At 32.9% G+C, this 27,011-nt stretch overlaps 2 protein-coding genes across 2 annotated transcripts; one reads left to right on the forward strand and one right to left on the reverse strand.

Moving 5' to 3' along the window:
- The first annotated feature begins 781 nt into the window (after positions 1-781).
- On the forward strand, positions 782-4,983 carry LOC133190719 (uncharacterized). The gene is made up of 6 exons (XM_061326405.1): positions 782-818; positions 896-1,090; positions 3,140-3,351; positions 3,539-3,646; positions 4,457-4,771; positions 4,883-4,983. The coding sequence occupies exons 1-5, from the start codon at positions 782-784 to the stop codon at positions 4,514-4,516; spliced, it is 612 nt and encodes a 203-aa protein (XP_061182389.1). The 3' UTR covers positions 4,517-4,771; positions 4,883-4,983.
- Positions 4,984-11,888: 6,905 nt separating this feature from the next.
- Positions 11,889-13,324, reverse strand: LOC133190720 (uncharacterized). The gene has a single exon (XM_061326407.1). It carries the CDS (start codon positions 13,322-13,324, stop codon positions 11,936-11,938), a length of 1,389 nt encoding a protein of 462 aa, XP_061182391.1. The 3' UTR covers positions 11,889-11,935.
- Between the last annotated feature and the right edge of the window lie 13,687 nt (positions 13,325-27,011).

Raw genomic sequence — 27,011 nt, forward strand, 5'->3', positions numbered from 1 at the left:
TAGTTGAAATATGTGGCATCTCTACAATCTGCAGAACAAAGAAAGTGTGAATTATATTAGAAACATATACTTTGAAAAGAATTTCGTTAATGAATTGTCTTTGTCTTTTTTTTTTAAATAAGAGATCTGTCAAGCAAAAGCTGTTAAGATATAAAAAAAGAAATTAAACAATTATGGTTTAGCAAATACAGAGGAGGACATTTTAGCTTAAAAGGAAGCTTTTAATTTAAAAGAAAATGCGTAATCCAAAACAAGCATCTTTAAGTCAAGAATAACTACAGAGATTTGGATTGTGTGGGTTTTTTCCCTCAGCCGATGTGCACGGGTCTCAATCTATGCTTAAAGCCGCAATTTTTATTTATCATAAAAATGATATCTATGAAATTCGAGCAATATACCTATAATATCATTATGTAGACGATTGGAATCTTCTTCGGACATCAGAAATTGTTTAGATATTCTGATAAACAAAACCTGTCAAAGATGATTTTGTATATTTTGTCTGCCACGGGTCTACAGTTTGTATAAGTTTATTGTACTTTCACAGCTCAATGCATTGACGGAAAATGTGACAACCATTGTCAAAGCCATCTAAATTCAAGCTGTACAGCCTGTGTCAAGGGATGGAGTGGAAGTACACGTAACCGTTGTCAAAGAGGCATGGTTTTTTTTCTTCTTAACCTACTTTATAGATCTAACGAATGTCATGTTAATCACTTAATCTTTTGTAAACAGGAAATAAATCAGTTCCTTCAAGTATTTTATCTAAAATTGTCATAAAATGTCTTTCCTCTCTCAAAATATGAAGATCACCATCAGTACACAGTTACATAGTTTATTTGTGCTATTGTGAATTTCTTCAAAAAATATTCACAGCTTTTATCTTTCTTCACAGAAAATGTAGCCCTGAACAAGAACGCAACGCTGACGTCGACTGCAAAAGATACAAGCAGTGTAAAGCTGGCAAGATATGCCGTGGACGGGGATATATACACAGAAGCCAAGACAATGCCTCAAAACAACCCAACGATGACAATTCACTTAGAAGAAATTACAACAATCAAATACATGGAGATTCATTTACTTTTAGGCGAGATCCATTAATATTTCTTCATTGTTTCTAATACTTCTTCATTATATTTTGATACTTCTTCATTATATGTGAAACTTTGACATCATATGCTAATTACAAAAAAAAATGTAATACTTCATTATATGCTGAAAGTCTGTCTTTATATAGTGATAATTCTTCATTTTATGATGGTAGATTGCCAGTATATTCTGATACTATTATATATTGACATTGTATGTTGATACTTCATCAAATATCAATTCTAGTTGAATTTGTCTCAAAATATTTTCACCACACAAAGGGACAGTACAGCGCATCTCATAAAAATCAAAATTTTCCGATAGGGTTTGGAATTTTTTACTACTCATAAATGTATAAACTTTCAGAAAATTACAAGTTTCATAATTAAATAATTAATATATCATTAAAATTAATAATTAATTATGAACTATAAAAATGCATAAATCAACGTGTAAGGTCATCACAAACAAAACAGTAGGCTTGCTACCTCGACAAAGTCGGTCAAGTAAAGACTGAAAAGTGGGCGTGGACAAGCCAATTTCCAGACCAAATTTTATTTGGGAGAACAATATGATCATTGGATGAAACGGAAGCTGGGCAGGACTCATACTGGGCTCGCGAAAATGCTCCCAGACAGATTTGTTATTACATGTTATCATTTCTAATATCGCCATCGATTTCAAGGGACAAAAAATCAGTGCAGACTAAGAATAAAAATATACATAATTATGTTCTATGAATGTTATTGTCATTTAAAGTGCAAATTGTAATGGAACTATCCCGAAAATATTTTTTTGACATTTTGCCGCGATATTGTATGATTTCTTGGATTACCCTTTTCGGACCCCAATACACAAAAAGTCAACATTTGTATATTTATTTCTTTTAAATACGTCTGAAAGCCGATTAGAAAGTACACACGAATAATAATTTATGGGAAAACTAATTGTAGTTTGCTTTTGAGAATTCTCTTACCTCATATTCTATTACAATTGTAAACTCTGCAGTTTTGGCACGTGCCCAGAATTCACGTGGTACAAATATTTCTCCGGTTTGTACGATCCCTGGATTTCCAGAAGATTTTAATTACGTTAATTGAGTAGTTTCTTAAACTATTGACTTTATACCTTATTTTGTAAGGATATATTGGGTAAATTTGAATACCCCCCCCCCCCATGTACTGCAGCCGTACTGTCTCTTTAAATCGCCAACCTCTTTTTCAGGATCGCCTTTATTTATTGCCGAAAACTTGTAAGCGATATGAAAGCCATTTTCAAATAAATTCTCCAAGGTCAATTGTGGAACATCAGTATATTTGAGTCTACGTTACCCTGGAATGAGGTTGGTTGTGATCCACCATACATAACGCATTTTATTCTAAGTTCCATCATCTCGGCTCAATTTGAAGTACCAACAATTTTAAAACAAAAGAAAAAGTAACATCATATAAAGTATAGACTCATTATGAAGAAGTAACAGCATATAAAGACAGAATATTAGCGTATACACGTGATGATAAAGTATCAAACTATAATACATGAAGAAGAATTAGCAGAGAATGACGAATTATCATCACAACATCAATGTTATCAATGTTACATCAATGTTATTTATAGAAGACAGTTGAGGCGTCCATTAGATATTGAAATGAAATCTGCATGACGGTCCCAGACTGAATTTAGATATTTATATAAAAAAAACAACAACTCAGTATTGAATTAGCATAGAATGACGAATGATCATCACAACATCAATGTTATTCATAGAAGATAGTTGAGGCGTCCCATAGATATTGAAATGAAATCTGCATGTCGTCCCAAACTGAATTTAGATAAATTTATAATAAAAAACCTACTCGGTATTTAATTCATTAGAAAGCAAGAATTTTCATGGTTATCCTAAGAAGTTTTTGTGCTCGGCAACTCCCCCCCCCCCCTTACACACACACACACCGAAAAGTTAAGTGCTCTGGGTTAATTTAAGTATTGCCTTCTTTGATACAAAGTTAAAAGTAGCTTAAGTTGTTTACATATCTCTAATTAATAGAAGAATCGAGTTCGTACAAAGTCTTTGTGGTCAATGTATCTAGACCAGAGTACACAGAGAATACCCTTTGTTCCAACATTGCGAATCCCCCAACAATGTACCACGTCTGGAATATCACATGTACTGGAGATCGTTCTCTGACTGGAAATCAGGTCTCATTGAAAGACAGACAAAACTGGGAGCATTATCCATTTTCGAAGTTTTTATATTTCGTAAGATACACTTCGATTATTTTCATGTCTAGGGTAAAATCCATATTTAAGTAACATTACTCTTTGCTTCTAGCCATTGTACCATTGATGTGTACATGTAGTGATGATGTAAGGATATGCATTTGATTTTTAAAAAAATGGTTAGTGGTTCTAATATTTAGCTCTAATTTGTAATTTTCAAACACAGGTTGTAGCAAAGGAACGTACAGCTACTTTTGTGATCGAATGTGCAGTCACTGTTTTGACACATCTTGCGATGGATACACGGGTGTTTGTGAAAAAGGATGTGTGGATGGTTGGTATGGGAAAATGTGTGATCTAGAGTGTCCATATCATTGTCTTCAACCTCATTGTAGGGAGGTCGAATACACCGAATACTTAGAATGCAAAAATCTTACAGTTCATAAAGCCAATGATACACATTCTAGAACTTGCAACAGAAATGGAGATTGTTTGAATGGGTGTGTCGCAGGTTGGATTGGGTCTAGATGTGACAGGAAGTGCTCAGAACCGCACTGTGCCCGATGTCAAATTGTCTCTAATAAAGAGGTATGCACTTCATGCCGAGAGGGATATTATATTGACGATGAGGACAGGTGTCAGCGATGTCCCCATAACTGTATTTCATGCAACAATGCATCAAAATGCACAATATGTCGTTCAAAACTTTATGGAAAAATATGTCATGAAACATGCAACGAAAATTGCATTGACAGGGAGTGCAGAATAACTGGGGAATGTTCTAATGGTTGCAGTAATAGTAAATACGGCTCAGAATGCACTCTTTATTGCGCAAAGAATTGTATTAGATGTGTCGATTACCTCAATTGCACACTCTGTAGTCCTGGTTTTTACGGAAGGTATTGCACGAAAAAATGTTTGGCAGAATGTTACAACTGCACATCGCAGTATGAGTGTTTAACATGCCTGCCTGGGTATTATGGGAGCTACTGCGAGAAAGGATGTCCCATAAACTGTCATAAATGTACCGATTATAATGACCGTACAGCATGTAAAGCTGGTTTCTATGGACAATCGTGCGAAAGTGTCTGCTTAGAATCATGCCTTACTTGTGAAGGCATTGATAATTGTACTTCTTGTCGAGCGGGTCGGTCTGGTTTTTTGTGTTATTGTAACCCCAGATGTGAAGATGGATGCGGAGTAGACAGGGAATGCATGACAGGATGTGCATTGGGCTGGTATGGCAATAATTGTTCAAAACCTTGTCTTCAGGAAAACTGTCAAGAATGCAATTAGATGACAGGAAATTGCACTCAATGTACGTCGGGCAAATATGGAGAAACCTGTGAGAAGTCTTGCCAAGAATTTTGTCTTGAATCCATTTGTAATCGGCAAGGCATATGTGACTATGGATGTAAAGAAGGATTCTCTGGAACATTTTGTCAAAGTCCAAGTTCAGGTTCAATATATTTGCCTAAATTGAAGGAAAATATTGATCATAATTATATATTTTTTTAACTTTCAACTCTTTGCTTGTACCACACTATTCTTTCTAGACTTTTTTTTTCAGACACCGGTTCTTTTGGTAAACACTTTATTTACATTATCTGCACTCTGGGAATCTTTTTGTTGGGACTTCTTCTCGTCACCATTGGAATTCTGATCCAAAAGAAAAGGTTTGGAAAAACTGAATTGTCATTCCATATATCTTTCTTCTTTTTAAAGTCAAATTTATGTGCTTATACTTATGTTTAATCAAAAAGAAATGTATTACTGAAACCTTCAATAAATTATAAACGAAACACAATTTTTGATGCAATTACATATTACATAATTATATGTATATCTGCAATTCATTGATATAAGGGATATTTCCTAATTTTTAGAAGACAAGAAGCAACGCGACAGAAAACCTACGAAACTGCAAATATTTCGCCCTGTCTTGAAAACGCAGTATATGACAGAATTCAGCCAGACCCTGTATATCATACCATTGATTGTTACAGTTAGAATTATAATTATCAAATTTTTAATTGATTTACGATACAGATTCATTGTATCTACAGTTTTTTTTAAAGATAGAACCTATGAATCATACTACTGATATTTACAACTGCAACCAATGAATTTTAGTATGAATCCTTATCGATTGAATTTGTCTATCAAATTATTAATAGTTGTATCTAGAAATGTGTATCATAAAGTTGATTGTTACAAATTGAAACTGTGTATCATACCAATGATCGTTATAACTGGAATCTGTGTATCGATATCACACTATTGATATTGACAGATCGAATCTGTGTATCGATATCACACTATTGATATTGACAGATCGAATCTGTGTATCGATATCACACTATTGATATTGACAGATCGAATCTGTGTATCGATATCACACTATTGATATTGACAGATCGAATCTGTTCATCGTACTGTTGATTTTTACTACAAGAAACTGTCTCAGACAGCTTGTACTTGTGAGCTTGTACTTATTTACCATGCAGTTAACTATTACAGTTTTAGAACTTGTGTATCATGCACCATATTTAAATCCGACATATGCACGTATATAGAACATTGAAGTAGTATTTCAGCTAGGGTAAAATTTGTGTCCGTTAAAACGTAGGAAATGATATCTTATGCCCAATGATGTCAACTTTCATACGAGGGTTGTTCGGAAAGTTCGTGGACTAAGCCAATCTTCGTTATACTATCTTCATGAAATTTAAAATGAGCTTATTATCATATGTAAAAATATTTATTTTGTTTAAGTGTGAAGTTTCATTCCATGTGATTTAATAGAATTCATGTTATTTAATTTTAAAATCAATGTTTAGTAACCATGGAGCAAACTCAACAACACTGTAACGTCAAAACCATACCGACATAAGGTTCTCAAACATACTATCCCTATATATTTCACACAGTATTGCCCAATACCAAGTTTCTCTATCACTTGAAATCTATTTTGCTAACAATTGTTCCAGTAGCATTATTTTGTTTGTCAATGTTATATTTTTTCATTGCATAAGTGTGCTTTCACAAGTTCAGCATCTGTGAAGCGCCAAACTCTCAGTATGACGTTACTAACTTTTCAATGTTTTTGATAAGATTTTTACAGATAATCCGTTTTCTCAGAGATCACCATCGTCAAAGCAGAGTAGTCTATCATTCAAATACCGCTTGTACCATATGCACGCACATGTATGACTCGCTTTTGACATATTTCCTACTTCCTCCGGCATTTTCAGATTTTTTTCTGGAGTTTTCCAGAGTACAACACAAAATTGTATAATTGTTAACTGCTGCTCCGTGACGTTCTACGACGTCATCTTTTTTGCCTTTTTAATGAGGACTACCTATCTTCTGAAACTGGTTTCTTATCACCGAAGCAAAATATTAAGTCATAATTTGGAATCAGAAACAATGAAACAATTCTTAATTTGAAAGTGTAGAATTTTTCCGTTTTTGTGTCATTTTACAGAAGATATGACTTCAGACATTATTTAGTGTCTTGATTGTTAATTTCAAAAGTTTGAAATAAGCCACGATATTTTAAAAAAATTTAATACACAACATTTGAATTTACTGTTGAAATATTTCTTTCAAATTTGGATATAATATGACGTTAAGTAAAAAAGTTATGACGGTAGTCCACGAACTTTCCGAACAACCCTCGTACGTACATTTTTATGCAGAGCTATAGAGTGCTATTTGTTGTACATGTGGTGATGTTTTTTGTTTTTCAAAATAAATACATGTACTGTGTAATTTATTTACATTTCTGTGTTTCAGTGATCCAGGTAACATTTTTCCTGAATTATTACACAATGTTTTTGCGGAATAGAAGAAAATTGCGGAATTGTGATTTATTTTTGTGGAAAGGTAATATCAATTTTCGGATAACGGTGCATCGTTATAAACAAGTTGAAATATTTTTAAAATAATATGCATGTGAAAATTAGGGTTTTGACTTACATTTGTAAAGAATTAAATGTGTGCGAAATTGTAAGGTCCATGTTAGTAAACTTTATTCATAAGCAATAAGAGTGAACCTTTCTGTACTGAAAAAAAAAATGTATAACTGCATGCGACCTGTTTCATTGTAAAGTAAATCTTATGATTTCATAAAATATTGCATCAATTTTATTTTCTTCTCAGTGTATACATAATCCTCATTATTTTGATTAAAATTATTTTTATCACGTCATTTTAACTCTTGCTGTGGCCTTTGTAATGAAATTGAATAATCATAGTGAATTGAAAGGCACCTGGAATCATCCAATCGAATCATTATATATATTAAGCCAATCAATGTTTACATTTCAGCCAAGCAGAGTTTTCCAATTATTAAGTAATCAAAAGTAATTAGGCATAGAATAAAAGGTATAAATACAGAGACCATTCTAGTTTTCTTTTACTTGGTTATTGCTCAGTGCTGTAGTAACACCTTTAGGGCTAGTTCTTGGGCTGCGTCGGGAAACAACAGAATTGTTAGTTAGACCACTCAGCTCAGGGATCTAGTTCCTTAGTGTCTTGTTGACTTTAGATTGTGTCTTGGTGACTTTAGTTTGTGTCTTGGTGACTTTAAATAATAGAGGTGTCTCACTGACTCTTTAGGGTGTGTTTTAGGTAGTTGCAGACTTTGTCGGGAAACAACAGAATTGTTGGTTAAACCACTCAGTCTGCAGCTACAGGGAAAACGTTATAGATTTGATTACTGGTGATTTATTTGTTATAGTTCGTTTTCATTTAGTTTACTAATCATTATCCAGATAGGACCGAGGAAAAATATTATAACACGGGTTTGGCTATTTTGCCAATCCCGATTTTATAATTGTCATTGTTAGTGGATCGTCTTCAGGAAGTAAACATAAGTTTGTTTTGATTTTATATTATAAGCGTGATTCTTAGGAAGGAAACCTAAGCGAACCCAATTATTAATCATTTGTATTTAGTAAAAACGTTACACCTTCAACTCAACATTTACATATTGTTTCTTCAATTAACAATAGTTACTTTCATACATATGTCGAGTTGATTTACCCCAGTGAATTCGAAATAAAAGTCACTACATCTAATAAAAGAATCTATTACATCTGTTTCATATTTGGATATTTAACTGACACTATAGACGATAATGGCCAATAATTAATTAAACTGCATGACAAACGGGATGACTTCGGGTTTTCCATCGTCAATTTAGCAACGTCGCCTACGTCGGATGCGTGGCGCAGTGGTTAGAGCGTTTGCTATAGAATCACGGAGTAAGGAGTTGATCCTTACGAAGCGGGTTCAAATACCACTGCGTGACATGTCCTTCGGAGGAGACCATTTTAACCGAGGTCACGTGTTGCAGTAGGTGCTGGTACGAAAAAGATCCCTCATTGTTCAAAGACCCTAAGTTCCGAGTACAAGACTAAGTCTAAGTTTGTAGCCCTCAACAGGCAAGTGATGGCGTCTCAATACGAGTGAAAAATTCTTGAAGGGACGTTAAAAACAAACAAACAAATCCAACATCACCTGCGAATGGCGTCTATGTCTCCAACCTGATTTGATAAGCAAGAACATATTCTGAATACGATCAATTTTTAAACCGAGGTAAGCTCCTAACAAATAAGTTTTTATTACAAGGATTTCAACAACCCCGTTTAAAGAAAGCTTTTTGCAAATTCTACGGTCGCTACAAGTATTATAGTCTTAGTTGCCACACCATTTGGCTGCGCGTCTACCTGATCAATACATAGGGCTTACAGCAGGAGTGACAGGTCGACAGGGGATGCTTACTCCTCCTAGGCATCTGTACCCACCTCTGGTGTTTTCAGGGATCCTTGTTTTTGCCCTGATTACGATTGGTTTTGTTACTATATTTATAAAATTGATCTCTGCTCGTTTTCTTCACGTTTTACATTTAAAGTATGTTCGAATGAATGCTTCTCTAGCTTATAAGATTAAAGGGATTAAAACAACAGTGTTATTTCTTTAGAAATTAAAAAAAAACAACAACAAAAGAATTCAAAACATACACACAATTATTGGTTCAGACATTTCTCATCAGAATAGTTTTTTTTAAAATATATGTTATAAAATATTAATTTAGGTAGGAAAACCTCTATTTGACCTGACAATAAAATATTCTGATCTTCCTAAAGGATATGTAACACACACACCCTCACACACACACACACACACACCCACACACACACCTACCCTCACACACCCCCCCCCCCCCCCCCCACTCACACACACACAATTGATGCATGGATCAATTTGATATATATTTTTTGACTGATTTTGAATAGAAATGATATAAATAATTAAAAACCTAAAATATAAAGAAATCGTAAGTTTTCTTTTGTGTTAAGATATGCAACTTTGTTTTGTTTTCTATGTAATTGTATACAAATTTGTGCACATATTATTAACATTATGACAAAATCTTACAATTTTTTCCAAACATTATTCAGGTTACTTATTTGATATAAATCTATGAGAAATATTGCTGATTTCTGAAAAAAGTTTGTTTGTGTTATTTATCCTTATGCTTTTTTTTTTCTTTGAATGGCAGTATCTGTATACAATCATTAAAGTTTATAAAGTTACGTGTATTGTTTGTTCTGCATCTGTGATTTTTGAAAAAGTTCTTGATTGATTATATCCTTTTTTTATTGTGATAGAACTTGTACCATTTATTACCCAAATGTCCAATTTAACTTATGCAGAAAAAAAAGTTTTTCTGCAGCAATTAAAGAGGTTTATATTGTCATCAAAATATTATTTCTATGTCAAAGACAAGTACATAAGTTACAATACTAATTAATCTTCTAGTCCTATACTAAGCCATGTTGTGTACATCGATCGTAATGAAAAACTTTTTAATGTCGAGTTTTGTTTTATAAGTGTACAATTTTCATCACAATTGAAAATATTCCTCTTTTTTAAAAAAAAAAAATTGAAAATTTAGAGGATTATTAGTTCAACAAGGACATGAAGGTTAAATCTGTTTAGAGTCATAAGAAATATTTACTTCTGATCTGGGGAATATTATGCTTTTATATCCGTTCCAATTTCAATTTATACGGATATATTAGTGTGTATCTTACAAAAGATACATAAGAGCCTCTTAAAAAGTTTCATCAAGTAAAAAATCTTGTAATTGTAGAGTACCTAATATATTTAATATTCTGCAAGAGCATGTTATGAGTACGATCAATATTTTTTTTTAAATTGAGGAAGAGTATTAACAAATAAGATGTTATAGTGCTTTTAACAATTTCGTTTAAATTCAGTATTATGCAAGTTCTATGGTTGATGTATGACCTTGTTGCAAATATAACTTATCGTTGGGATGTATTTTGCCTCGCAAATTTCATACCAAATGTTAGGTCACTGTTTTATGCCAATTATGACAATGATAATAAAAAGTAAACTTTATTCTCATAACTGAAAAACAGCGAAGAGAAGATACAATATGTACAAGGTGTACAAACAATATAATAAACAGAGAATATCAATGCCTGAAGAAGGAATAACAAAGTAAAATTAAGCAAAGAAAGCCAACTCTCTCAATTATAATATCCAACAATTTACACATTTTGCTAATTTGATTAATATTTGTTACATTAAAATGCATTTCAAATTTCAAAACCTTTGCCAATTTTGACTACGAATCAATCTGTTTACCTGAATGCATGAAAGGGCTCACGACCTGTGTCACCCGTTGAAGGGCATGATTTCTCCACCTAGACACCTTGTCCCGTCCTTGATTTCAGGGGGTTTCTACCCCGTTCACTATTTGTATTGTTTACAGCATCTATGAGATTAATCTGTTCGTTATTCTCACTTCTGAACTTTCATCAATTTTAATGAGCTGTCACTGTAGCTCATTCGGTAGAGCGCTGGCTCCTTGATCAGAAGGTCGTGGGTCGTGACCTCGATAAGAAATAGGTAGCTTCTGTTCCTTCGCCAAGCGTTCGGCAATTTGAAGTGAAAGTTGCGGGTCCTTCGGATGAGATCTTAAAAACCGAGGCCATGTGTCACGGCAGGCGTTGACCTAATACAGAACCCTCATGGCTCAATGGCCCTGAGTGCCATGTAAAGGTCTAAATTTGAAAGTCCTACAGCGGTATATGGTAACTTCTCTATTTGAGTGAAAAATTCTCGAATGGGACGTAAAACAACATGCAATCAATCAATCAATTTTAATGACCATTCGTTTCAGAGGAAGGTTGTACGCAGTGTTTTTATTTTTTAAATGCTGCCATATATAACAAGCTGTATGTTTTCTATAAAATAAATAAAATTTGAATGAGGAAAAAATTAAAATGGGGATATTCTGGAAAATGTTATCTTACCTATTCACGACTTTAAAAAGAGATTTTGAACCAGACATCATGTTAGTTAGATTTTAAAGTCTAGAAGAACCCAAAACTGTATATATATATATATATATATATATATATATATATATAGAGAGAGAGAGAGAGAGAGAGAGAGATATTTACAATTTTAAGTTAAAATACCATATTTTTGATAAAAAGAAAACTATATGCAAATAATATCTGTTTAATAAATAAATACAGTAATAAACTGATGATGAATGATGGGAAAATATGATTGGTTAGTCGCAGTGGAATACAATAGGTATATTCTCTTTTGAGATTGATGGATTGACACTTGAATAATTATAGGCACTTAGCAAAGCATCCTTAATTGTACTTCTATACATTAACGGCTTGGCAGAATTTATTCGGACAGCACCAGAACACATTCGGTATTCAGAAGGAGAGGACTGAGTGTTAAGGCAAAACGCTGTGCACATTTTCCCACAAGAGTCATGCGCAGTAATAAACACATGAGCTCCTTTATTATTTAAGGGCTTTTTAACACCTACTACACTAAGGGCAGACGAAAATTGAAATCGTTCATCGAGAAGAGCATGATCAATGTAAGATCCACGATAGTCTAGTCCAAATGTCTTCACATAAACTTTAGTTATTCCGGATCCCAAGTGTGAACATCTTTTTCTCCCTTCATTTACGGGTACTTTGTTAGACTCTTTGTAATTGGTACTGGAACTTTGATCGAAAACATCCCCAGCAGAGAAATCCGGAAATCCATGTCTAACTGGAAAGGCATCACAGGTCTGGTCCTTTGGTCTTCTTTTGTAGACGTTTACTGGTATGAAAACCCACTTACTTATGTCAGCTTCACCATCGATCATAAACGCATTTTGATAGGAATGGTAAAATGGTGTCGTTTTTGCGTTTAACCCATGAAAAACTGGTGTATTGCTTTGCAAATGACGTTGACGTCTTGCTCTCTTTGATGAAGGTAGAACCCAAAGATTGTTTTGTGTTTCTGATATCTCTCTTTTTGATCTCCTATGTAAATCCATTCTTTCAAATTCTTCAATAGTTAAAGGTTGGCACATTCTCCTCTCACATCTCATCTGTTCTGATCCACAATCAGAATCTACTCTACAGTGATACGGTGGGTTCTCGTACTTCACATATGAAGACCATATTTTCGAATATCCTACCCTATTTCTAAGATACTTGCTTTCACCATTGGCATCCTTTCCGGTTTCGAATGGCCTCATTGGTGCGTCCTGTTTATGATCCCCATCGACTAAAGGGTACCATTCAGGATCAAAACCACGTTGAACTTGATTACTACGAAACCTTTCCCACAAAGCGTCAACAAAACAATGATGCATAAAGAAAAGTGGATCAGCAGGCGAATAATCAAAATCACTAAGAGTACCACCAACCCAGTTGTGAACAGAACCATGATGAAATTCCAAGTTTGTATCTAATTCATTTCTATTAAGACCAATATCCTCAATGCGGTTCTGTCGTAGAAAGAGTTCAATAAATTCTCTGCTGAATAAGCCACCATTTGAACCAACATTTCTCATTAACACCCCGGCGTTGTCGTGTCTCCAGTCACTGAATGGACCATCTCGTATAATACCTGTACCATGACCCACGCCGCTTACAGAAAACATGGCGCTAGAGGTCGGTTCTTCCAAAAGGGTCTCAAATGAAGAATCCCAAAATGGAATAAATACATCTGGCTCATATCTTCGCAAAAGTTGCTCGACTCTATAATATTTGAGAAGAAAAAGTACTAGTCATAATTTCTACGATTAAAATTGTGAATGTGAATAAAATAAAGATATTGATTGTAAAATAAATATATGTTCTAACAAATTAAAGCACTTTTCCAAATGAAGTCCATTTTCTTTAATACAAGGTTGTTCACTCATGAATATCACTGAAAACTACTTTAAATGATCATGAATAAATTTGTATTCGATATTTGCACAGCTAAGAGTATATTTATAGTACTAAAAATTATATAGAAGCATAACCAAAGTTCGTGAAAATTATGTCTCGCGTATAATAATTAAATAATCACCTCGCAAAAATAAAAATTTACGAAAATTGATGATCTTCAATAAGTTTATTCTGTCCTATTTTGTCTTGCCCTTCATGAACTGTTCATATAACTTAGTTTGACCTCGTCTGCAAAGTGAGTTATTTTTACTATTATGATGTAGTTTTCTCTTACAAAAAAAGGTAGACACGATGAAATCCCAGAAATCCCGGACCAAAATGTGCACTGGGTGCAACTTCCGCAGGATGTAGATTCACAATCCAATCATAAACGTTGGGCTGTCTGTACTACAATAAATTGAGTTAAGTTTTCGTTCAGGGATGAAATTAAAGTGAATATTTGTTTAAAAAAAAAACATTTGAATATGTCAATACTGAAAATAGAACAAGAAAAAAGAGGCCCATGAGAGATTAAAAAATATTAATGATTTACATGAATATTGTTCTTGTTACTGCGAAGACTTGCTTTTGACCTTTCTTGTTGGAAAAAACAGTGAAAATTGAATTGTTTATGCATCCAGGTCAAATTATATAATTGAAACCAGAATTTTTTAAATAAGATTGAAGCCCTTACGTATCTTAAAAAATTACAAGACCCTCGCTCATCAAAAATCAAAAAATTAAATAAATAAATACATAAATAAATAAAATGAAGGATATGTTTTGATCAGTCTACTTGTGCACGAAATTTTATTACACTGTAAAACCTAACCAAAACTGTCCGAGCAGTGGCATTTTAAAATTAAAAAAAACAAACAAACCTTTTATTAATCATGGCAAAATAGTAACTCTGCCTTGATGTATTCTACTTGTGTACAAAGATTTGTTGAAATCAGACTAAAATTATAGGAGGAGTATCGATTTCATAGAACACAATCGGTATTTAGTGATATGGCAACATCAATTTATCGAAATCAAAAACAAACAATCGGAGTTGTTTGTAATCTACCTGTGATTCCAGTACAATTATATCAAACAAAAAATTAACAATGAGAGGAAAAACTTTTGGCAAAAATGTCTACAGACGGAAGGACACTTTGCCCTCTCATAAGCTCTTCTAATCTTTTGCGAGTAGAGTAAAAGCATACATACCCTGTCACTAGTGTCGGATTTCATTGCCTGTATTGCTCTGTGAAATCGGTCCCTTTCCTGGGTAGTCAATTGTCGGTATTCTTTTCTAACGATGGGTGTCGATCTCTTGATTCTGTTGAAAGGGGCTGGTTCCTCAATTTCGAACTTTCTGAAGATGTCGGTGATTATTTTTAGACTTTCTGGCTTTATTTTGTGAGCTTCTTTCTGGTTCCATGTTTCGTTCAAAGTTTGAACCAGATATTGGTTTTGGCAATAGTAATATACGGCATCCTCTCTTTGATAAACGAGGGATTTGTTAACATTTTTCTTACATTTATACAAACAGTTCTGCAGTATTGTTGGCAAACTCTCTTCGCATACTTTGCAAAGAACTGGATTCAGTGTACTCAACAAAAGTACAAATATGAGTCGTTGGTACATGATTAAAAATCTGTACATCTGAAAACAAGCAAGGATTTGTAAAACATAAAGAATAAAAATAAATATTTTTTATGCTGGTAAGATTGCTGCGTGATTATACTGGAACCATGTTACATCCATGTAATGTTAATTTTGTAAGGGGAAAATATGTATAATACCCTATGCAAATATAGGACTCTTTCTAGACGTCAAACTAAATAATGATCTTTACACAATACTTAGTTTCTTAAATTGTCCATCTTCTTCCATGATTGAGTTTTACATTAGAATAAAGAATAGAACATTTAAGAAATTACAAACATATTTCAATAATCTGCGATTTGGTACACGTTTCCCCCTCAAACTTGAAGGACGAATCAGAGTACGCTATAAATAAAGTTGTATTCTAATTTTTTCTTACCTTCTTTGCCTTTCGTTTTGTGAGTATCAATGCTTGAGAAAAGTATCTGTTTTTAAACGAAAGAATTCTCATTCATCATTGTTTTCTTCCACGTTTTACTATTGATATTTAATCAGTAGTTTTAATAAAAAAAATGAGTGGGCATTGATCAAACTTAAGCACGATATTCCAGCTTCAAGCCCAGAAGCTAAAACCCTACACTAAAGTACATTACATTATAAGTTTATTTCAGAAAAAATATGGTTTTAATTTCTTGGTAAAGTTTGTCCTTTCGTGAATACACCTTGTATACATCTAAAGTAGAGGGAATGTTTCGATTTATTAAGTATTTAATTCATTTTATTCAAAATTAACTGCTGCAGAAGAGAAACTACAGACGTACTGTGCTACAGCATATTCGAGATGTGGTGTAAATCGAATGTGAATTCCCCCATACTCCAAAGAACTTCTAGAAAATTTAAAATCATTTTTCCCCAAAAATCAGTAACATGAAAACGAATGACTTTTCTACACTTTAAACAGCCATTCCTCCCTATAAATTAAAAACTAAATTTTTCTTAATATAATAGACAACTTCTACTTCAATAAAAATAAACTCGGAAATTGTTTTATCTTGTCACGTGTCATCTACAAAATTATTTTTTTTTTAAAATCACTCTGATTCTACTCATAAGCACTCTGAGGTTCCTCAATGGTAACATTTCTGTAGTCTTTGGAGATAAGCCTTCTAACAATCACCGACTGTGCTTCAAATTATTTATTAGCCTACCTGTTTTTATATTCCTATGAAGCGGAATTTATTCAAAAGCTTTAACAAGAGAACAAGAAAACACTTTCTGTGGCATTCAATTCGACATTCCGATATACTGACTATGTTTTAGCAATTTACAAAAAAATCATTCATATGTCGACTGAATATATCCCAGGTAACTCGAAATAAAAGACAGCATGGATTCTGTCACATCTGCTTTATATCTGGATGTTTTACTGACAATAGACAATAAGCCCATCTAACAACTAAACTGTATGACAAACAAGAAAAATTAACTCAGCTTTTCCATCATCAACTTTCCTTATTTATGTAATAAATTCCACAATCACCTGCATATGGTGTCAACGTCTCCAAATTGATTCGATACACAAGAAAATGCTCTGAATACGATCAATTTTTAAACCGAGGTGGGCCACTGACAAATAAGTTGTTCTTACAGGGATTTCAAAAACCTTTCGTAAATTCTATGGTCGTTATAATGATCATGATAGCAATACAACATAACAATGGGTCGTATTTTGACTGACATAATATATTATATCATACTAATTGTAAGGTCTTTGTATATATACTAAATATGACTACGGATTACCTGATCAATACCTAGGGCTCACAGCGGGTGTGACCTGTCGACAGGGTATGCTTACTCCTCTTAGGCACCTGACCCCACCTCTGGAATATCCAGGGATCCATTTTTTTATGCCCTGTTCACAGATTTTGTGTGTAATTTTTTTTTTTGTTTTTTTTTTTAGATCGATCACTGTTTATTATTCTAACCTATTTCATTCAGTAAAGATGAAAAAAAAGTAATATTACAATTTTAATTCAAAAAGTACTGGTATATGATTGGTTACATTGTTTTATTTTACTCTATTGTTTTTGATAAATGTGAATTTAGAAAACTTATTTTCGGTGGTCGTCAACATGCTCGAGGAGAGGAACTTAGTAAGTTGTACAGAACTTGTTTCTAATCTTTTTGATGTACTCAGTAAAAATACGTTCAAAACAACATACTCAGAGTCCTGCACTATTTAATTAGTTTAAGCTTACACTGGCCATTGAAGTGTAGAAACATTTAATTTTTCCGAAGAGTATACATGCATGTTTGTAAAAACCTACTGTAATTCATATCTTTCTTATTGTTTAAGATTTCAACATATATATTCCTGCCACATATGAAAAATATGGTTAATCAAAAAAGAAGATTCCTCAGGTTGTCTCCCAGCATAGCAGCTCAAGGGCATAACTCAAAGGAAAACTTGCAACTTCCAAAAATAACTATTCTGATTGGACAATATGAATTTTGGAAAATGCATCAAATTTGGTCTTGTAAAAAATGTTTTCAGGACAAATCAAAAGAAAAAAAAATGTTAAACTTAAAGTATTAACATACAACATAATTTGCAATATGGTGTAATATAACATTTTTTCTTTGCTTTTTTTTTTTTCAAGTATAACACGCAGTAACTTCACAGTATTGTTTTACATATTGCATTCAGCATCATGATATTGACATTCGATACGATTGATAAGGAAATCGTGTCATCGTTCCGTTAAAATAAAATTCGGCAGCATAAATATCTCAACCCACTTTTGGAAAAAAAAAAGATTGATAACATCCCTTTTGAAATCTGAATCAGCTGTCGCATTATATTGCAGGCATGAACGGCGCTCTATAATTACCGTTATATAATTCATTATTGCTCAATGAAGGCTTTCCTTGGAAATCCCTTTTTTACCGTATTATTTTTTAGGACTGCATTATTGATGGTATTGAAAAAATAATCATTAAATCGTGTGTTTATCAGTCATTTAAAGAGGAGAGAAATTATCCTCGAGGGATTTTGCGATTTATAAAAGACACACCTTATAAATATTAAACTTAGTTGTACAAATCCACTGCGATAATTGGATAGGAGGGGTCAAGTATATTGATGAAAAAATCTTTTAAAATCATTCTTCTTATAAATAACACAATTACAAATTGTTGAATATAAAGGATCTTTTGTTTAACTAACATATCTCGTAGACTCATATTTTTTTTCAAGTCAGCACTCTTGCTCTTTTACTTTCCATGTACAGCACACCCACACACACACACCCACACACACACACCCACACACACACAGTTCAGTAGCCACGGCGTGAACAAAAATGACATTACAATATAAATACGAAGAGAGGATTTATCTTTTAAAAAAGATTTTTACATGTTTTTATTTTTCAAAAACGTTACTAGGGACACTTTTGAGAATCGTTAATCATTATTTATGAATCATTTTAAATGACTTAGGGATTTTCTACGCTTTATAAACAAGGAAGTAGGAAATCGTACCTAGACAGGCATGAATTATATAACAAATTTTGCAAATTGTTTTTCGTAATGTCAGTTGACTGGATTTTCGTTTATATAGTTCTGTCTACTAATTTTATGATAGCATTGTGTAAGTACAATTTTACTGTAGCTGAATTGTTTTGCATACCTGATGTCTTAACAAACTGTAGTATAGTATTCCTGCAGTAATCTCCTAACTTAAGAAGTTTCAAGTATCATAAACGCATCTTTGCTATTATAATGATTATTAATTAAGCCCTTAATCTACTTCCTCTTCGATCATTATAATTATCAAAAGTGGTTTGAACTCGGCGTGCAGACTTAAGTATTCAAATATATGACTGATTGATTGTTGTTGTTTAACGTTATTCGAGAATTTTTCACTCATATAGAGACGTCACCTTATACCGGTGAAGGTATTCAAATTTAGACCTATTTTAGCACTTAGTGCTATAGAGCAGTAAGGGTTCTCTATCGTGCCAACGCCTATCGGGACACTCGGGTTTTAAAGTCTCATCCGAAAGACCCGTGACTTTCACTTCTAATGCTGGGCACTTGGTGAAGGAAAAGTCATTAGGTATTGTTTCGTCTTTGGTTTGACGCGGCGCGGCGAACGAGAATCAAACCTTTCGTATGCAACGTTTTCTGTAATGAAAATTTTGTATATTTCTCTTGTATTACATATACGTGTATATCAATTAATATAGTTCTAAAATCTCACCAACTTAATACTTTATAAATAAACTTAATACTTTTTTGAGATTTTATGTATATAAAATTACCTGACTGATTTCTTCTCATAATGATAAAATTACAATTGAATCAACGTAAAGAATATTAATTTAAATTGCAAAAGTACATTTTGGTCTTAGTCGTAAGTCCTTCCGTAAAACGGGCCCGGATCACGAAGTCAACACCCTAACACTAGGCTATAGTGACAGGTTCAAATTTGTGATATTATATTATTACAATTTATATTTCTGTAATTCTTTTTTTAAAATCTAAGCGCAATGTTATCCAAACGGGCGCTGTATCTGTCACTGTGACTGTGAAAGTGGATGCACTTCCTGTTACAAAGGCTGGAGCGGATCCAAAGATAATGTATGCCAAAGAAGTAAGTGACAGGGGAATAGATAGGAAGAAATATCTTACTGCTGAGTAATTGGTGTACACATACATGTAATACAGGAGAAATATTTAAAAGAGATTTCATTACAGAAAACGTTGCATACAAATTACCAATAGAGCAAAAAGAATCCAAGGCACCAGCGGCCCCAACGATTGAAAATGTCCAATACGCAGTAGACGAGAACATAACTTCATTTTCCAAATCTGAGATAGGAGAGACGCCACTGCTTCTATTAAAGTTTCAAGACATCAAAAGAATAAAATTTTTGCACATTATTTCAAGTGCAGGTAAGATTTTAGATTTCTTTTTTTTTAATGTATATTCAAAGGTGGTAATTTCTGATACTAAAAGATAAGGAGGATATGACGTTATACTTGTATTTGTTGAATCCCCCCCCCCCCCGGATTCATCCAATTATATTGTCCTAATTCCATACTATTCTTATGTGTATAAATAATACAGCGATACAATGTAATGCATTAGTTTTTAAGTAAATTATGTACACCCACAAGTTTTGAAAGTGGTAACTTTGATAGTGGTAGGCCTAAGTTATTAGTTTATGAATTTCACCTGAAAGCAAAATATCGAGGCACATACCCGAAGAATAATTATCATGCCATCATTCTGTTCATTACCATTTCCAGCTTTTGTCTAGATCATAAAGCCCACATATTAGAATATACAAGGGGCTATCGAAAAGTTCGAGGACTAACTCCATAAAATTAAAACCGCTTAAGGTACATCAATTATTTTTTTTACACATTCAGTTCGCATCGTCTTTTTATCTCTAAGGATTAACTATAAATCATAAGTTTTATTCTTTAAATAATTGTTAATGTTTTTGTAAACAATGGTATGACCGGGTGGCGCAAGGTCAAATTACGACGTATTCTCTACCCGAGTTTAACGGAAAATCTCATTTGATATGAGCATTTGTCATCTAATAATTACTTTCATTCACTCATGTGGTATGAGACAATATTGTTCCGTAAACTTTGCATTTTTATCTCATTCCGCAAGTTCTATAAAATCCTATTGTAAAGTTCATATGGAATGCCCAAACAATTATGGGGGGTAAGAATGACGCCAAAATCGAGGAGGGATGTATTTTTCCCTCATTACTAGTTTCACCCCTGGAAAAACTTGCATAGGTTTAAACAGGCAATAGAGAAAAAATGCATCCAGAGCACCTGCTTTTAAATGCCGAAAAAAAAAAAAATTCAGAGAGAGGAGAGATGCACCATGTCCATTTGTAATCGGGTCTCCAAAGTCAGTCAGGTCACGTTGTCAAGTGACGTTGGTTATGTGTGGTAGACATTGAACTCCGACAAGCAAATTATGCTGGCATAATCGAGTGAGGATCTTTCCCTTTGTATGGATCCATTTACAATATTATGCATTGAAATCAGCTGCATTGTTCTTGACATGGTAAAGTCATATAAACAAAGCAGGTTTCAGACTTTGCTTAACTCCGGGGAATCTCAAAAAGAAATTGTATTGCGGCAGAATGAACGGATATTGAGAAACAACGTCGTTGTCAGACGTCATGAAACTCAAAGGCGACAGCGGCGGATGATCATATTATAGTCTTTTGAATCAAATGATAATTTGGTAAATCATCAACGTATTAAGTTAAAATTTTCAACACTTCTTTAACTTTTGTTGTTTTATGTTCCTTAAAAATTTTGTAAGCATTGATTTCATTGTATTAAATTTATCGCATCAGTCCACGAATTTTTTGATAATCCCTCGTAAATGAATTATGAATACTACTGTAACATGACTGTATTTAATCATTCATTAACATAAAGTAGTTTCAAAGAAAGAAGGGTTGTATAATTGATGAGATTATAATCATCATGATGAATAATGATAGTATAACGAATTGTAATTCCTTGAGAATAATCAATAAAATTTAATATAATACATCTGTTGAACTTTTTATTGCACAATAAATCCCGATATGTTTTTGGCTCGATGTCTGTTATGGGGTCCAAAATGTTTAGTTAAAAAGGTACACGATTTTGGAAATCCCACATCATCTTATATAGTTTCTTTTATTTGAAAGTATTATTTTTGCTTGACAGATAATATAATTTTTCTCTGTTTGCTCTGTGTTCAGGTGTCATAAAACATTAATGATCCAAACTTCACAAATCATTTTTTCTGAACCGTTTCAACCCGCTGTGTATCAAGATTGTGTTACATATGGGCTTTAATTAATGATTAAGAACCAAGTTTGAACGATAAGGATATTTTATATGTTAAGAATAACATTTATTAATTTCAGGTATTCATATTCAGATACATAGTTTGTGTTGTTTTAAGAAGAAAAATAGACAAAAACAAAACACAGAAAAAACATATAATAGTGTTGACGTAAATTTTTTTTTTTTTTTACAAAACTGAGATGTTATAACGTAATTATTTTTTACTAATTTAAAGAATCTGGATCTGGAATGCAAACGCAAGCTGATGTATATGTTACAAATTCAACTGAAAGAAATGTAACATGGTGTGGAAGAATTCAGCCAACTTTGGAGACTTCTGGCCATAATCTCAATTGCACTGATACATTAATCGGAAGTTTAATTTTTGTTTACCTAGACATCAGTGGGGGACCTTTGCTGATCAATGAGATGAAAGTGTATGGTAAATACATTTGTACAAATACTTAAGTTTAAATTGAATAAAATAAAAAAAAAAAAATACTGTTGATTTGAGAATAAGCTGTGTGATATAGATCTTATATGTTTAATAAATTTTATATTTTCTTAATTATGCTCTAATAGTATTTTATTGGCTGTAGGGCCAAAATTATAAATTTGCTAAATACTGGTTGCTTAAAAATAATTTGTTTATATCTCTGTCGTGTAAGTTTGAAATCTTGAAAGAGTACATACAAACTAGTTAAAAGAAAGGGATTTTTTCTAGTACATATGTAATGAACTAAATCAAAATGTTTCTATAAATATTTTATACTAACACTTGTTTTGCTGCGACTTTGAAAAAAATACCATAATGCAACTGCTTATGTCTTCAACAGAGTGTGGAGGGGCATCAGGAACGGTTATTACAAACATTTTCAAAGCATTGCATTTTATTTTTCTACTGATTTCTCTTCAAATAAGTCAACCGGTCCTTTAGGTGAGAACTTATAAACCGAGGTCCCGTGTCGCAGAAGGTATTGGCACATAAAAGATCCTTCACTGCTCAATGGCCATGAGTGCCGAGTACAGGTATAAATTTGCAGCCCTCCACCGGCATGTGGTGGCGTCTCCATATGAGTGAAAATCCTCGAGAGGGACGTTAAACAAAAAAAAAGGTCAATCTTGTTAAAGTCAATATTTTTGTCAATGTTTATGCTAAATATTTCTCTAACGAAGTATGACGTTACGGACTATAACACTGTTAACACCTGTACTATATTTTATTATTAAACACAGGGATGGCCGTTGATAATGATAATAATAATAATAATATTTATCGACAAGATAATCAAACATAAATATTATTAATACATATAAAGTTCTGAATTTGAATTAATCATTGTAAAATATAATGCATAACTGGTCAAAAACGGAAACAGTATTTTGTAAAGGTGAAATTATGTTTGTCTCCCTTTTTCCTGTATTCAAAAGAAGAGATCATTGTATAAAGACTTTTTTCAACAATCTTTAATTAATGTCATTTATTTATAGAATGTAGTTTGGGTACATATGGATATCTGTGTGAAAAAATATGCAGAAACTGCATAAGCAATCAATGTGACGATATTACGGGAGTCTGCTTATTAGGATGTAGAAATGGCTGGTATGGTGATCTTTGCGATATAAAATGTGCATCTGCTTGTGTTGAAAGTTGTGATAGAACTAGCGGTCTTTGTTACAAGTGTATTCCTGGAAGATATGGTCCATATTGTTCAAAACCCTGTAGCAGAAACTGTAATCCAGCAGGCATCTGTCACCAAAATGGGGTATGTCGAAATGGATGTCTCGAAGGATGGTCTGGAGCAATGTGCGATAAAAAATGTTTTGACAGGAAATGTTCAAATTGTACATTATCCACATTGTGTGAACAATGTCAAGACGGTAAAAGGGAATGTCAGAGATGCCGTTCGAACTGTTCATCGTGTGAAGATGATTTAGAAAATTGTTTGAAATGTGATAATGAGTTTGGAAATTGTACAAAATGTATTAAAGGGCGATATGGGACTAAATGCAACATGAAATGTAGTGACCATTGCATTGGTAAAGACTGTGAGTTTGATGGTCTGTGTACTTTGGGGTGTAAGGAGGGCTTTGCAGGAGAAACATGTACGAAACGTAAGTTTATTTTAGATTAAAGCTTTGAGGGAAAAAATCACAGGAAAACGTTTATTCTTGCAGCACAAAAATACACATCGTAAACTAATATATAAAGACTTAAGTAAAAGGTAGATATAAAAATTAAATAAATAATAAAATTAGTGTAAAACTAATGGTCTTTTTCTGAAGTCGATGCACATGTTAAAGAAATACAGATATAGTTTTAGATTTTACTTTACTGAGAAAATTTAATAAAGATTATTTTTATCTAAAAGAAAAGATTATTCTCCCTATAGGCTTCTAGAAATAATAGTTTTTTTAATAGACTTTAGGGACCGATATTTTTGTTCTTTCCTATTTCTTATTTCTGTACATAATTTTAGGGATCAAAACGAACGTGACTGAGTCATTTACAACACCCTATGTAATTGCTGTATCCATTCTTGGTGTTTTATCAACGAGTTTCGCAGTTTTACTCATTCGATTCAAGGTGAAGCAGAAAAGGTACAGAACCATAGGAAAAAATGAAGGCATGGTAGACTGATTCTCTCTCTCTCTCTCTCATACTTGCACACAATAAGCTTTTAACATGAATGTTAAATGTAATTACATCCATTTACATTTTCTAGGAAGAAAGAAAGGGAAATGCAGGTAACATATGAAAGTTCACGAGTCACTCTCCAGGAGGCTGGCCATGGATATGCGACAGTTAATAACATGCAACATGCTGACCAAGACTATGAGTGTGTCAGAGAACCCGATTATCAAACTATTGATTTTTGTACAGTCTAAAGTTCATGTTTGATCAAATCTTAACTGCAAGCATTTTTTTAATTTGAATTATAGAGAAAGAATATATTTATTTTAAAATAATTTATCATTATTGTAAATTTGGTTAACTACAATGATATACAGAAAAAGAGACTAAGAGAGATAAAAAGTATTTTATTGCGGATGAGAAAATAGTAAAAAAAAAAAGATTCAGGAGACTTATTCATAAACCGTTTTCTATGAGTAAAATTGGGATAGAGCTTGTATGTCAATGAATGAAAGTATACCTAGGGAAAAATTGATTACTAGTACTTGGGATTATACTTGTTATAAAAGCATAAATTTAGGTAGAGGGAATGCAAGCTAAACGAGCAATTATATATTGTAAAGCGACAAGCGATTATATTATCTCTCTAGTATATTTAAGGGTAAATAAATAGTAAACAAGAATATAGAGCGTAACAGTTTATTCACATTCCGATACTCTTTTCCTGATCTTATTCAAAAATGTCTACTAAGAAAAAAACAATGATTGTAAGGCATTTGACAGACGGAGTATACAGTATAACCATACGCTTGATATGTTAAGAAACGGCATCCCTTTAATTATGACTTGTTTGTTTGTTGTTTAACGTCCCTTTCGAGAATTTTTCACTCATATTGAGACGCCACTACTTGCCGATGGAGGGCTGCAAATTGAGACATGTAGTCGGCACTTAAGACCTTTGAACAGTGAAGGATATTTTTCGTGCCAGCACCTACTGCTACACGGGATCTCGGTTTATACGGTCTCATCCAAAGGAAAGCAAAGAATAACTAAATGTAGAAATTTTAAAATAATTTGATAATTCTTGTTTACTATCAAAGTGTAAATAATATTATATAAAAAAAAAACAAGTTGTCTTAAGCTTTAAATAAATTTTATGTAATTTGTTAATCATCTATCAGTCATGATTAATTTACAATCATCATACTGCAATCATCATATGTTATCATTAGATTGTTTTATAGATTTCTTGCCAGCCAGTTAATTTGCATTGCTCTGTGATTTTTATTTTTTTTTTGCTTTTCATTTAACCTAACTGACTTAATTTCAATAAATGGTTTTTCCATACAGAGTTTTAACATTTTATTCCTGTTTGAAGTTTAATGTTTCATTTTTGGAAATTGCTTTCTCTGTCTATTAATGCAATAAGAAGTAAAGGAGTGTTTTAAATATTCAAGCAACAAAACCATCAATTGGCGTTCCTTTGTAGAAGGAAGATAGAACACATGCTTCACATACCTATCTAGCAATTTTGAGGTGCTTCCATTAACTCGGAAACAGAGATAATTCCAACTAAGCCTCGACCAAGCAAGGCACAGAATATGTCGTGGTATAGAAATGAAACCCTTAATGTAATGTACATTTATGCCATTCGTAAATAAATTGCATTACTTAAAAAACGTTTACAGTCAGCCAAAAAGACGATATACGAATATTTTACATTTGGAAAAGTACCTCGACTTTTCATTTTCGACCAGAAGGGCTTGTCATGATCAATGATCACGTTGACAGAATATTAGGGAAAAGCCTATTGAGTAATTTCTAAATCCGGAGATAAAAAAGTGGCATCAATTTACGCAAAATTTCAAAGAAATAATTAGTGTCTGAATGTCCAAAATGTCAAAGGACGTGAAGACAGTGACATTGTTGTAGGTTTTATTTGGTCGATAAAATAGAACAACCAAGATAGTACAGGGTTTCGTATCCGAGGAAACTATGTAATTTAATACATGATTTTATATAATTTCCGTAGCAATGCTCTATTTTTAGAAAAAGTTTTGAACGTTTTGATATGTGGAAATTTAGACCACACCATTGCCTTTACAAATTCCTTTCCAGTTGAATAGAAATCATTGTGTATTTCCAAAAAAGGGGGGGGGGGTGATGAAACATACAGAGCGTTATTTGTAATTGCTTTCCGGAATATCCATAGCAGCCGTTGCCAACCAATAAAATATATCACATTTCTACCTTAAAACATATTACAAAGATCTTTTTATTTGGTTTATTATATCTTACGATTG

Source organism: Saccostrea echinata, unplaced genomic scaffold (assembly GCF_033153115.1).
Source record: "Saccostrea echinata isolate AGI-Se365-2 ecotype Australia unplaced genomic scaffold, CSIRO_AGI_Sech_v1 ptg000022l, whole genome shotgun sequence".
Lineage (NCBI taxonomy): Eukaryota > Metazoa > Mollusca > Bivalvia > Ostreida > Ostreidae > Saccostrea > Saccostrea echinata.

What these genes read in the sequence shown, in the direction of transcription:
- LOC133190719 (XM_061326405.1), top strand. Translation starts at nt 782, where the DNA reads ATGTCTTTCCTCTCTCAAAATATGAAGATCACCATCA. An exon ending in GGAGATTCATTTACTTTTAG is followed by an intron (nt 1,091 to 3,139) that starts GCGAGATCCATT and finishes TCTAATTAATAG; the next exon opens with AAGAATCGAGTTCGTACAAA. An exon ending in TGAAAAAGGATGTGTGGATG is followed by an intron (nt 3,647 to 4,456) that starts GTTGGTATGGGA and finishes CTTCTTGTCGAG; the next exon opens with CGGGTCGGTCTGGTTTTTTG.
- LOC133190720 (XM_061326407.1), bottom strand. Translation starts at nt 13,324, where the DNA reads ATGTTTTCTGTAAGCGGCGTGGGTCATGGTACAGGTATTATACGAGAT.